Here is a 13,481-nt window from a genome sequence, read left to right as displayed (position 1 = left end):
GGAGCGATTCCCGATCAATACAAAACTCCCAAAGTGAGAGCGGAATTCTTTGATCCGACCCGGCGATGACCTTTCGTGTGCAACTGAAGGTATACCACGGCGATGGCTCGAGAAGGGGCGGGGGATGAGCACTTCTCCATCTCTCTCTCTATTGGCGAGCAAAGGGTCATCAGTCCTGTCTGGCCCAAAAAGAGCCAATAGCCCAGTGGACAGCTCCTGCTGCTCCAAGTCTGCAACCAGCCTCTGCTACTGCACTACAGCCTATAAAGGTAAGGGGGGGATGTAAAAGGGTCCCCTCCTTAAGGGCCCAGCAGAGATAAATGAACCTAGTTTGCAGTCACTGCAGTCTTCTAATACAGCAGACAATGGGGACCCCTGCCAAGGAGAAGTATAGAGAGTAGAAGTCCGAGGAGCCCCTTATCAAAGGCCTGGGAGATGTAGTACCAAAGGATTTTAATTGTCCATTAAGCATGCATAATATAGGCCGTGCCCTAGCAACGCAATGAGACGCCCCGCGGGGTCATTATTGTCCGGCCCGGGCTGACACTGAAAAACAGCTGATGCTGTCGGCAGGACGCCAGCAGGACACCTTGTAAGCAGCCAGCTGAGAGCCTCCCGTCCTCCTAAACCTGAGGTCAAAGCCTGGTCAGGTGTTCTGAGCGACGCAACAACAGAGAGCTCGAGCAAACAGACAATCCACGAGCGGTTTGTCACAAGGCAGAAAGAGCAAGCCAAGGCAAACAGTTTGTTTTCCCACCAAAGATCGCCTCGTGTTCGGACACGAGTGGCCACAAAAGGCTGCCAGCCGAGCTCTCCGATCCCACTTTTATGGAGGGTGAGTGATGGCGCGGAGGATAAAGCTCGGCGAGGCCTATCAGCTTTGTTGTTATGTCGTGTACACGCCAGGTAGACTCTGTCAACACTAATTACTCCCAATGCAAACACCAGGTCGGGGTGAAATGGTCACGGCAAAACCGCGCTGGCGTTTCCTCGTTTTGGCAACGCCTGCGGACGGAGTCGTTAGCAACAAGCGCAGGAGGAGGAAATAAGGGCGTGATGTGGCGGTAACCTGGGCGAGCATCGCGTAACCCCACCTCCGCCGATAACCACCCCCTGACCCGGGCCTGACCCTAACGCTGTCACAGGATGGCCGCCCCTTTGTGTCATGCTTCTCCATGCTGACTTTGGAGTGGAGATTGCAGGTACAATGTGGATTGTTCTCAGTGTGTTTTCAAAGATCAGAATAACAATGGCATTTGCTCAGCTCACTCACTCACGCTCATTGATCACTTGTCCCCTCTTTCTACGCTCCTCTGATCGCATCAACGCCGCCTGCCCGAGCCCAGCGCGTTCTCGCACACGACGGCAAACAAGGCAGCTGATACCTGCCGCAGCTTTCTCTTGGAACTTTCATTTCAGGAAGTGGGACCCCCTGGCCATTTTGCGTTGGATTTAACACAGACTAATGGGACCATGTTCCTGCCGCCTATCGCTGTCCTTTCTCTGTGTTGTGGGGCAGCGAAGCGCACTGACCCGTGTTGCCAAGGTTCTAATGTACACATGAACATTTTTCATTGGGTTTGGCAGCATAAATCATTGAGTCGCCACGAGTTCTGCCTAGCAACCAGAACAAATATTATGATCTATTCTGTTGAGCTAAATGTTTATTACAAATTATTATTGAGCAGATTAGGCTAATGCTATGGTTTATTTGTCTAAATCAGGATTAATGTTGTAAAATGTGCAAGAAAATCTTGGCAAACTTTAATGTAATTGCCACAGAAATAACAGTATTTAGTCACAAAAGTGCATGACATGCTGCTTGCCTCTCTGAACTCAGGAAAACCGAATGGGGAAATTAAATGCAAAATGTTAACTAATCTGCAGATTTTACTAAAATAGGTGTATTTAGTCGAGATAGTGCATGATATGCTGCTTGCTTCACTGAACTCATAAGAAAGCAGAAGACCTGAAATTCAACAAATCTGCAGCTGCCATCAAAGCAAGAGTATTGTCATAAATGTCATGAGAAGACACAGCATTTCAACAAATCTACAGATGTAATGCAAATAAAAATATTTAGGCACAATACTGCATAATATGCTACATGCCCCTCTGAACTGAAGCAAAATGATAACAGAACCTGCAGACGTCGTGAAAATAAGGGTGTTTAGTCAAGGTAGAGCATGAAATGCTGCTTGCTTCACTGAACTCAGAAAAAACAAAGAGGAAAGAAGCAGACCTTAAATTCAACAAATCTACAGTTGCCTTGCAAACAAGAGTATTTAGTCACGATAGTGCATGATAAGCAGCTTGCTTCACTAAACTCAGGAACATGTCAGAAGACAGACACAAAATGTTCGAACACATCCACAGATGTAACAGAAACAAGTGTATTTAGTCACGATAGTGCATGATCAGCTGTTTGCTTCACTTAACTCAGGAACATGTCATAAGAAGACAGACACAACATTTCAACAAATCCAGAGATGTAACGGAAATAAGTGTATTTAGTCAGATAGTGCATGATAAGCTGCTTGACCAAAAATAAATAAGAAGACCCCACATTTCTACAGTAATAGTGCATGATAAGCTGCTTGCCCAAACATAAATAAGAAGACCCCACATTTCTACAGTAATAGTGCATGATAAGCTGCTTGCCCTAAAAATAAATATGACTACAGATTTCTACAGTAATAGTACATGGTAAGCTGCTTGCCGTAAAAAATAAATAAGAAGACCCCACATTTCTACAGTAATAGTGCATGATAAGCTGCTTGCCCAAAAATAAATAAGACCCCACATTTCTACAGTAATAGTGCATGATAAGCAGCTTTCCCTAAAAATAAATAAGGAGACACCAAATGTCTACAGTAATAGTGCATGATAAGCTGCTTCCCCTAAAAAATAAATAAAACCACACATTTCTACAGTAATAGTGCACAAAAAGCCGCCTGCCCTAAAAATAATTAAGAAGACCCCAATTTTCTACAGTAATAGTGCATGATAAGCTGCTTGCCCCAAAAATAAATATGAAGACCCAAAATTTCTACAGTAATAGTGCATAATAAGCTGCTTGCCCTAAAAATTAATAAGACCTCAAGTTTCTACAGTGATAGTGCATGATAAGCTGCTTGCCCTAAAAAATAAATAAGACCACACATTTCTACAGTAATAGTGCATGATAAGCTGTTTGCACAAAACAATAAACAAGACGACCCCAAATGTCTACACTAATAGTGCATGGTAAATTGCTTGCCATAAAAATAAATAAGAAGACCCCACTTTTTTTTTTTTACAGTAATAGTGTATGGTAAGCTGCTTGCCCCAAAAATAAATAAGAAGACCCCACTTTTTTTTACAGTGATAGTGCATGATAAGCTGCTTGCCCTAAAAAATAAATAAGACCACACATTTTTACAGTAATAGTGCATGATAAGTTGTTTGCACAAAAAAATAAACAAGACGACCCCAAATGTCTACACTAATAGTGCATGATAAATTGCTTGCCATAAAAATAAATAAGAAGACCCGACTTTTTTTTTACAGTAATAGTGTATGATAAGCTGCTTGCCCCAACAATAAATAAGAAGACCCCAAATTTCTACAGTAATAGTGCTTGATAAGCAGCTTGCCCTAAACAATAAATAAAACCACACATTTCTACATTAATAGTGCATGATAAGCTGTTTGCACTAAAAAATAAATAAGAATATCCCACATTTCTATTGTAATAGTGCATGAAAAGCTGCTTACCCTAAGAATAAATAAGAAAACCCCAAATATCAACAGTTATAGTGTATGATAAGCTGCTTGCCCTAAAACATAAATAAGAAGACCCAAAATGTCTACAAATATGCAGATAAAAAGGAGATGCGATGCTCGCTGGTCAGAACAGGCATATGTTTTTGCTGCATTGCAATCAGTGTGCAACATCTACCGAAACGTGGTACTGAGCATGTAATGACCAATCGGCAACAGGAAGTGACGCTATTCTTACTTGGTGGAGAAGTGCTAGGCTGGGGGTGATGTGGCGAGCCATGGGACAGCAGTGGGTTGATGCTGTGCGTGGGTGTGCTGTAGTGGGCGTCCATGGCCAGCTTCTGCCTGAAGGCCTCCTCCTTGCGCCGGTTGGCGAACCAGTTGTACACCCGCACCTCTGTGACCAGGTTGGAGCCCAGGCCTTGGGCTTTGGAGGGGGACACGCCCCTCTGGAGACATTCAGCTCTGGAGGAAAAATAAAGATGGATTTGTTAAATGCTAGAGAGCTTGTTGAGCCGAATAGGCTTTGGAAGATCCACAAACCTATTGCACTCCTCCACCAGAGCCTCCCTCTCCTCCTTGCTTGGGTTTTTCTGCCTCTCATAGGCCTGGTAGAGGATCTGCTGGGACGCGGGCCCCCATTTGAAACGGTTACGTCTCATTTTCTTACAGGAGGGCTCGCTGCCAACCTCCTCGCCGGGCTGACCCATGCCCTGACCAGACGGGTTGAACTCTGGGAAAAAAAACACCGGATCCTGATTGCCTTTGTCTGTCATATTGCTGCCAGAACCTTGAACTGCCTGGTTGAACTCTGCAAAAATAAGAAGAAGGCATGTTTGTTACAACTGTGGACGGAGTTGTGCAATGTTTGTGTTGATCTCAAACGCACTCAAAGAACACAGTCGTAGAAAATACAATTGCAACTCAACACATTGTGCAAAAGTCTTAGTCCACCATTAGATATGTTGTTTTATGATTTCTATAATGACCATAAACAACTAGAATGGCCCTCAGTGGAGCACAGACCTCTGATACCAAATTTATCAAGTTAGTTCCTGGTTTGACAGAGGTTGACTTCCATTAGCTCAAAATGTCCTCAGATCTCAAAATGTCACGCAAATAGGAGTGCTTAGTTGCAATAGTGCATGATATGCTGCTTGCTCCAACCTCATTTGACATTTTCTTGTATTCAGTTTCATCAAATCTGCATATGTGTACGAAAAAAATAATATTTAGTCCTAATAATGTATGATATGCTGCCTCGTGATATTCTGGCTGCGAAACCTGCTGAACTAAGTAAAAATATCTATATTTTTTAATGTCATCAAATCTGCATATGTGTACGGAAAAAAAATTATTTAGTCACAATAGTGTATGATATGGTGCCTCATGACATGCCGCCTGCTAAGCCTGCTGAACTCAGTAAGAAGACATTTAAAACAAAATGTCATAAAATCTGCATGTGTATGAAAAAAAAAAAGTCACAATATGCTTCCAGCGAAACCTGCAGAACTCAGTAAGATGACATTTAAAAGAAATGTTCATAAAATCTGCATGTGTACGGATGACGATAGTGCATGATATGCTACATGTGAAGCCTGCTGAACATTTTACACAAATTTTCAGCGCATCTGCGTACGTCACGCAAATATGTGTATTTACTCTCGATAGATAAGCTGCTTGTCCAAGCTCATTTGACATTTGAGCAAGTTAGTAGGTTACTTCTCGGCTCGAATAAGGATGACCGTTCGATTTACAGTGTACCTAAAATGTATTCAAATCAGCATATGTGTACAAAAAATATAATTTAGTCTGGGTAGTGCATGATACGCTGATTGCAAAGTCCGCTGAACTCAGTAAGAAGACATTTAAAACACAATTTCAACAAATTTGGATACGCATGTCACACAAGTAAAAGTATTTAGTCTTAATAGCTGCTTGACCCAACCACTTGTGACATTAGTGTTTCTTAGTTAGCGGGTTACTACTAGTTCGAAGGGGGTTACATTCTATTATATTTAGTCCAGTCGTGCACGCTATACTACTTGCCAAGCCTGATGAACTCAGGAAGAAGAAGACAGAAGAAATAAGAGTAGGCCTACCCTACAGTAGTAGTTAGGATAGTGCATGAGATGCTGGTTATATTAATTAACACGTTACTTCCTAGTTAATGGCAGTGGCCCACTGACTCAAAATCTGTGTGTGTGTGTGAGCGTAAACAAGGTTAATAGGTCACAATAGTTGAATTCGGTAACAAGACATTTGACTCAAAATATCAAATACCGGTATGCAATTTTCACACAAATAACAGTTGTTAGTCATGAAAGTGCATGATAAGCTGCTCGCCCTGATCTTATCTAATATTTGTGTTTGTTAACAAGTAGGTTATACTTCCGGGTTCGAAGGCTTTTCAGTTGACTCAAAATGTCATCAAATCTTTACTAAAGAAGGGTACTTGATAGGGTTGTACGATATACCGGTATTAGTATAGTACCGCAATACTAATGAATCATTTTCGGTACTACACCACCGCTGAAAAGTACCGGTCTGCATCACAAAATTTTCTTTTGTTTTTTTTAAATTTATATTTATGTTTATTAACTCAGGAATAATGTCCCTGCACACATGAAGACTTTGAATATGACTAATGTATGATCCTGTAACGACTTGGTATCGGATTGATACCCAAATTTGTGGTATCATCCAAAACTAATGTAAAGTATCAAACAACAGAAGAATGAGTGATTATTACATTTGAACAGAAGTGTAGATAGAACATGTTAAAAGAGAAAGTAAACAGATATTAACAGTAAATGAACAAGTAGATTAATAATTTATTTTCTACCGCTTGTCTTTGTAATTTTGACAAAATAATAGAATAGAAAATGACACAATATGTTACTGCATATATCAGCAGCAAAATTAGGAGCCTTTGTTTGCTTACTTACTAATAAAAGACAAGTTGTCTTGTATGTTCACTATTTTATTTAAGGACAAACTTGCAATAAGAAACATATGTTTAATGTACCCTAAGATTTGTTGTTAAAATAAAGCCAATACTGGAATTTTTTGTGGTCCACTTTATTTAGAAAAAGTACCGAAAATTTTTTGGTACCGATACCGGTATCGAAATAATTTCGGTACCGTTACCAAAATATTGGTATCGGGACAACACTAGTGCTTAGTCACAATAGTGCGTATAATGGTACATGCTTCTGTCTTTCATGGCAGTGGGCATAGGTTTGATTCCCGGCCAGCTAGGTTGCATCAGGAAGGGCATTTGTCGTAGAAACGAGGCCAGAACCATTCATGCAATTGGCAAAAGCATAAAACTGATATGCTGCTTGCAAAGCCTGCTGAGCCCAGGAAGAAGAAATGAGACACAAAATTCCATAGTAGTGAGGATAGTACATGAGAAGCTGCTTGCTGTGACTTTTATGGACGGTTGTGTCTATTAGTTAACGGATTACTTCCTAGTTCATGGAAGGGCATTGTTCCAATGTTCATGGGAAAAATATTATTGAGTCACAATTGAGTTAAAAGCTGAAAAAGACATTTAAAAAAGACAAATCTGCATATGTCATACTGCAAAAGTATAGTCTGTATAATGCATGAGAAGCCGCTTGCCCTTCTTGATAAGCTCATGTGACCTCATTTGACATGTGTGTTTGTTAGTTGGCAGGTTACTTCCTGGTTGGAATTGGGTCAAAATAGAACTCACCAAAACCTACATACAGGTAATGCTACTGACTGTATCAAAATGGTTGCTGTTCAAGAGGTCAACAAAGCTGCAGGTGGCCTAAGACTTTTGCATAGGAACACAACAAAATTATAACACAAGCATAAAAAAGCCAAAGGGAGTTTTTGGGAACGGTAACAGTTTTGTAGGACAGTCAGGGATTTACAGGGAAGTGTGGGGCCTTTTGCATGCAACTCTCATCAAAGCAGGCGTGCACGCATGCAAAGAGGACTGAGAAAGCTAAAGTCAACTTACGTCGGAGGATCTCCCGCTGCTTGCGCACATACCAGGTGTATAAGGCCGCTCTCTTCTGCGTCTTCATGGGCGTGCCCTTGTTGAGGTGCTGGGAGAGGTGCGACTGGTTGAGCCCCGTGATGTCAACCACCTCCCGCTGGGGAATGTTGTGCTGCTGCATGTAACCTTTGATCATGCGGGCAGCCCGCCATGGATCCTCTCTATACCAGGTCAGGAGAAAAGTGGGAAAAACACATTACAACACAGAATCAACCGTGACAGCACATATATGAATATGCAGTTTTTATCCACATTCACATATAAAGTTGTGTTTCTATAACCATGAATACTTCCCTGTTTGCTGTGCTCAGAATAACAATAAGGCCACTCTTGTTTATGACAGAAAATAGGTGAGTTCAAGTGCAGGGAAACTTTGGACTTAACAGTATTTGTTTGAAAATATTCCAATGATGCGTCTTAACAACATCTACAAAAATAACAGATTATGACAGATCCTACAATATTAAGTAATACAAACCATTCATTGACTATATCACCAAAAAGGTTATATGTGTTATTTTTTCCCCCTTCTTTCAAACAGGAAGAGAACTCAATGTAAAAAATTAGAAGTTATGGTGTAAATTAGTAAAATACATGAAGAAATGGTAGGATTAAATATAAGCTTTGCTTCTTCCTACTCCTTTTCAGATATGTTGAAATGTAACATGTCTGAAACAAATAAACCATAAACATATGACAATGCAGGAATTCAAACACAATTTCTATTCCACAAATCACTAGTTATTATTGGTATTAACATCTGAATCTAATAAAATAATACTTTTCAAGACGCAGAAAAAGCAAAGCAATTATTTTAAATATTTAGCAAATGAGAAGTGACAAGAATACATCTAAAATGAACAAAAGTGAGGCCATGGTGCTCAGCTAACACAAACATGGAATAAAATCTTTTTTTTTTTTTTTTTAAACCGTCTCACCTGTATCAGTCCCATTTCCGTTACTTTTGCACAAAAATACACGCCGGAGAAGCTCCCGTGAGTTAATTATAGCGAATCTACGCGCGTCTGTTTGTTTTGGAGAACGCGGAGGCCCGCGTGGAAGTGTGCTGCTTAAGTGGGAGATGTTAGTTTATAACTTTTTGACAATGAATAACTAGATCTCCATTCAGGTCTAATCGCACGACACTGTGTATCTTTCAGTTGATGATTTATAGAATTAAATTAATAATATCTCAACTACACGTGGTTTAGTTGTGGGGATTCTTTCCGGTGACGGGGACTCCCTCTTGCCATCAAATAGTGTTTTTTTTTTTATTAACTAAGAGTGATTTTATATTAAAATTATTATTGATGCTAAATGAACAACATCAAGTTCTAAAAGTAACAAGTAATAATTCGTTTTAAAGGGAATAATAAGGCCCGTGCGTGACATATATATATTAAACTCCCAATTTTTTGAAGTTTAGAAATAAATTAAAAATAATAATAATAACGCGTAAATGTGTTTCATTTTGTGCGGATACATAAAAATAAAAAAATTATATTTTTTATACTTTTAATGTGAAAGCAAACTCACGCCAACATGCGGTCCACTTCCGCGCGCTGCTCCGCGGCCTCCTCCGTGTTGAGCGACTGGAGCTCCTTGAGGATGGGCGGCGTGTCGTAGTCGTCGCCGTCCTCAGAGCCCTCGTCCCCGGACAGCTTGGCCTTGCCGTGGCCGTTGGTGAGCGTGTGGAAGACGGGCTTGGAGTCGGACTCGACGCCGCCGCCCTTGTGCGAGGGCGACAGGGGCAAACTCTCCAGCTTCACCCCGAAGCCGCCCGAAGGGATGAGGGGGTCCATGTCGTCCAGGGCCTGGATTAGAACCTCCCTGGTGAGCCCGGAGTCCAGCAGGGCGCTGAGGAGCTCCTGCTGCAGGGATGTCAGCTTGGACACCATTTTGGAGAACATTAAAAAGTCAACATAGGCCTAGAACTAACAGGGGGGGAGAGGGAGGGGAAGTAGACAAAGAATAATAAGTTCCGTTCGGGCTCTGCTGGTCCAGTTTGGCGAGGACCTGACTGGTGCTGACACCTGCTTGAGAGGAGGATGGTACTATACTATGCCATGATGCTGTCCCAGTACTGGGGGATATAAAAGATGGTAATGAGTGGGCTGGCTGATGGCTCCTTATGTAAATCAGCCCCAAGAAGGCCCTCTCTGGGCCGAGGTGTGTTTACACTGCACCGCTGCTGCTTTTATTGGCTACGCTTATCAGCAAAACTTTCATGGACTTTGGACCGGCTTGAATATGTGCCATAAAGAGTTGCAAGGAAGGCCAGCAGCAGCACTACCAAACTGGCAGTGGGCTGCTTCTGATAGACGGCGGCCAAAACTTTTCCACCGAGGGCCGAATACAGAAAAATCAAATCATCTTAGTTGAACATAAAAAAAAAAAAAAAGTACATTGTGCCTTTTTGCTCTATTTTTCACATTTTTAATTTTGTTTAATTTGTGCTGCGGGACATACAAAACAAGCTGGGGGTCTATAAGAGGTTCCTGGGCCACACTTTGGACACCCTGATGTTAACTATAATCCTGTGACTAATGGCCAATTAGATATTGATCATAATCAGGTTGGCAGCTGTTTTCAATGTATCAAAAATATTTTTTTAAGTGTATTTTCCATATAGACCAAAATCAGCAGATCAAATTAAAAAATGTATTTTAAAAAAGTTAGTTCCAATGATTGTCACACACACACACTAGTTGTGATGAAATTATCCTCTGCATTCGACCCATCCCCATGTTCACTCCCTGGGAGGTGAGGGGAGCAGTGAGCAGCAGCGGTAGCCGCGCCCGGGAATCATTTTGGTGATTTAACCCCCAATTCCAACCCTTGATGCTGAGTGCCAAGCACGGAGGTAATGGGTCCCATTTTTATAGTCTTTGGTATGGGTTTGAACTCCGGGCAGAAATTACTGTAGAATAAAACATTTAAACCAGGGGTGTCAAACGTACGGCCCGAGGGCCGGATCAGGCCCGCAAACAGGTTTTATCCGGCCCGCGGGATGAGTTTCCTAAGTATAAAAATGAGCCGAAATTTTTGAATGAAACAAACTGCTGTTCTAATCTTGTCCACTTGATGTCGCAATAGCAATTCTTTGTATCTTTGTAGATTATGCTACATGTGTGAAAAAAAAAAATCACCACATGATGCTAGTACATCAGTCGAGAAAAATGAGCAAACTACATGAATAACATCCTGTAATTTGATTTTGATAAAAAAAATTTTTATCTTGACAGATTGAAAATTAACACCAGAGTTGACTGATGAACAATATCACATAATTTATTCAGAAAATATAAATAGCAAATAAAGATAGAATACTATTAACATGTAAGCAACATGTAAGTGTAAAAAAACAACAACATTATGATTTGTACAATTTCAGAATGTGCTTGTTCTATTTTTAAACAAAGAAAACAATCTTAAATTGTCTTTATTTTTACGTTATCGTGCCGTGATTTTAGAAGTCCGGCCCACTTGGGAGTAGATTTTTCTCTATGTGGCCCCCGATCTAAGATGAGTTTGACACCCCTGATTTAAACAATGTATTTATTTGTTTTAGTATAGTAATCCCTTGCTAATTGGTTATGCAATAAATAAGTTTCAGTGATGAAGTAGGAATTATTCATAGTAAATCTAATATTTTCATATAACTAGAGAATAAAAAACTGTTTATTTCTTTCTAAACAGAAGTAAAGTTGGTGACTAACAATACTTATTTTAGTTATCGTCAACAATCTATATTTCCCCTGACTAAAACAGGTCTTGTTGTGAATTTAGTTTTGTTTTGTTTAGAATTTAGTAGTTCCTCTGCGATAACCTTAAAACAAAGGGGTTTCAGGACAAAATTAAACTGTATAATTTAGTCGACAAAATTTACTGCAATTAAAATGTTGAGGAATTTAATCGATTAAAACTGGTCTTAAACTAAATCAAATTAGAATACTAAAATATGACTAAAACTAAAAGACGTGTTCGTCAAAAGACTATGACTATACATGAAAAAGTGTTGACGATAACTAGGACGAACATTAGTCAACAAAATTAACACTGCTTTTAAATACATTTTTCAACACTGCAAGAGACATGAAACAACACAATTTTTAAGTCAACTTTACACTCTTTTAATGCTGTCTGAGGCTGAGCCAATCAGTGGCCACGATACTGAACAGTGCAATCTAATGGTTTGATCTCATCTATTGGCCAATAATATTGATATTTTTACTTAATTTAGTCATTTTCACCCTTAAAAATGCTTAATTTAGGCAAACACTTTAAAATAATAAATGTAGTGAAGCGTGATGTGGTGAGGTATGACTCTAGTCAAATATTTCAACAATGTATTTCTTCTTTTGTGTTCAACATTTTGATAAGTATAGTGCACAGCTAATAAAAAAATGTGTCTGATAAAATGTCAACAATTGATAAAAAGTTGAATAAAAGTAAACTGGTTCAAAATGTAATCAGCAAATTAACTGCAAAAAAAATTCCTGAGCCTTTAGTTTGGATTTTTAGCCCGAAATGAACTCCTGATCTCAAATAATTTTGCACAATATAGTAATTTTTTTAGATGCACAGGTATATATAGGTACAGTATGCACATGTTGACCAGTGCTGTTCAACAGCAAAAAAAACAACAGTTCGCTCCTAAAAGCTGTTTTTTTGTGCATAATTCATCTTCTCGTTTTGTCTAAATAGAATAGATACATTAATGCATAAGTTATATTTTTTGTTTTAAAATAATAACAAAACACTATTCCCCTTTAAAATTCTCTACTAGATTGATTTATTGTGATCCAATGCAAACGCTGTGTCAAAAAACTGTGTCATTAAACTGTGGTTTGCAGTGGTGTATTACTGCTCTATGCTGCAATATTTTGGTCATGGTATTAAGCTGCATGAGAGGGCACTGAGCATTAATATCTTCATAAAGGAGAAATGGTAGACTCAGCTCTGCATAGGGCTGGGCGATATGGCCTTTTTTTAATATTGCGATATTTTAAGGCCATATTGCGATACACGATATATATCTCGATATTTTGCCTTAGCCTTGAATGAACACTTGATGCATATAATCACAGCAGTATGATGAATTTATGTGTCTACATTAAAACATTGTTCTTCATACTGCATTCATTTATGCTACTTTAAAACTTTCATGCAGAGAAGGAAATCACAACTAAAAAAATCAAAAAATGTTCATACGGTGTTGATCTGGAAATGTTTGCCTCGGCATTTTGATGGTGTGGGCGTGTGGCACCGGACAGAGATGTGACATGCGGAGTAAGCACAGTTCATTCTCTAGCAGGTGACTTTTCAAATTATGCTAAATATTAGCAGTAATGCTACTTTTTATAGCAACAACTTTCGCCCCACACTTGACAAATTACGGTTGTCTGTTCGACATATTCCCACTTGAAGCCAAACCACCGCCAGACGATGGATCCCCTGCTGTTTTTTGGGGGAATTAATTATTCCTTCATATGTTACCAGATTGGCACCTTCTTTCTCTCGTATTACCACTCATCACAGCTATCGTTAGCCATGCTGCTACCTCTTTGCTGCACGAGGGCGTATACGTATGTGACGTATGAGGTGACAGTATGTGACGTGTGTAGAAGCTGCGCTTGCTGTCTGTGAGAAGGAGAGACAGGAAAGAGCGAGGAGAGCCTGTAGT

The 13,481-nt window shown here is 40.0% G+C and overlaps 1 protein-coding gene across 1 annotated transcript in view; it reads right to left on the bottom strand.

Moving 5' to 3' along the window:
• Positions 1 to 9,984, bottom strand: part of hnf1ba (HNF1 homeobox Ba) — a 40,519-nt gene extending 30,535 nt beyond the window's left edge. The window contains exons 1-4 of the mRNA XM_061972577.2: positions 9,332 to 9,984; positions 7,757 to 7,956; positions 4,306 to 4,573; positions 4,001 to 4,227 (exon numbers count right to left, since the gene is read on the bottom strand). Of these exons, the coding sequence (XP_061828561.1) occupies positions 4,001 to 4,227; positions 4,306 to 4,573; positions 7,757 to 7,956; positions 9,332 to 9,705 (1,069 nt within the window). The 5' untranslated portion in view covers positions 9,706 to 9,984. The remainder of the gene's footprint in view (positions 1 to 4,000; positions 4,228 to 4,305; positions 4,574 to 7,756; positions 7,957 to 9,331) is intronic.
• Positions 9,985 to 13,481: the final 3,497 nt, after the last annotated feature.

The sequence above is a fragment of the Nerophis lumbriciformis genome, linkage group LG17, assembly GCF_033978685.3.
Source record: "Nerophis lumbriciformis linkage group LG17, RoL_Nlum_v2.1, whole genome shotgun sequence".
NCBI lineage: Eukaryota > Metazoa > Chordata > Actinopteri > Syngnathiformes > Syngnathidae > Nerophis > Nerophis lumbriciformis.
This window is presented reverse-complemented; position numbering and strand designations above follow the sequence as displayed.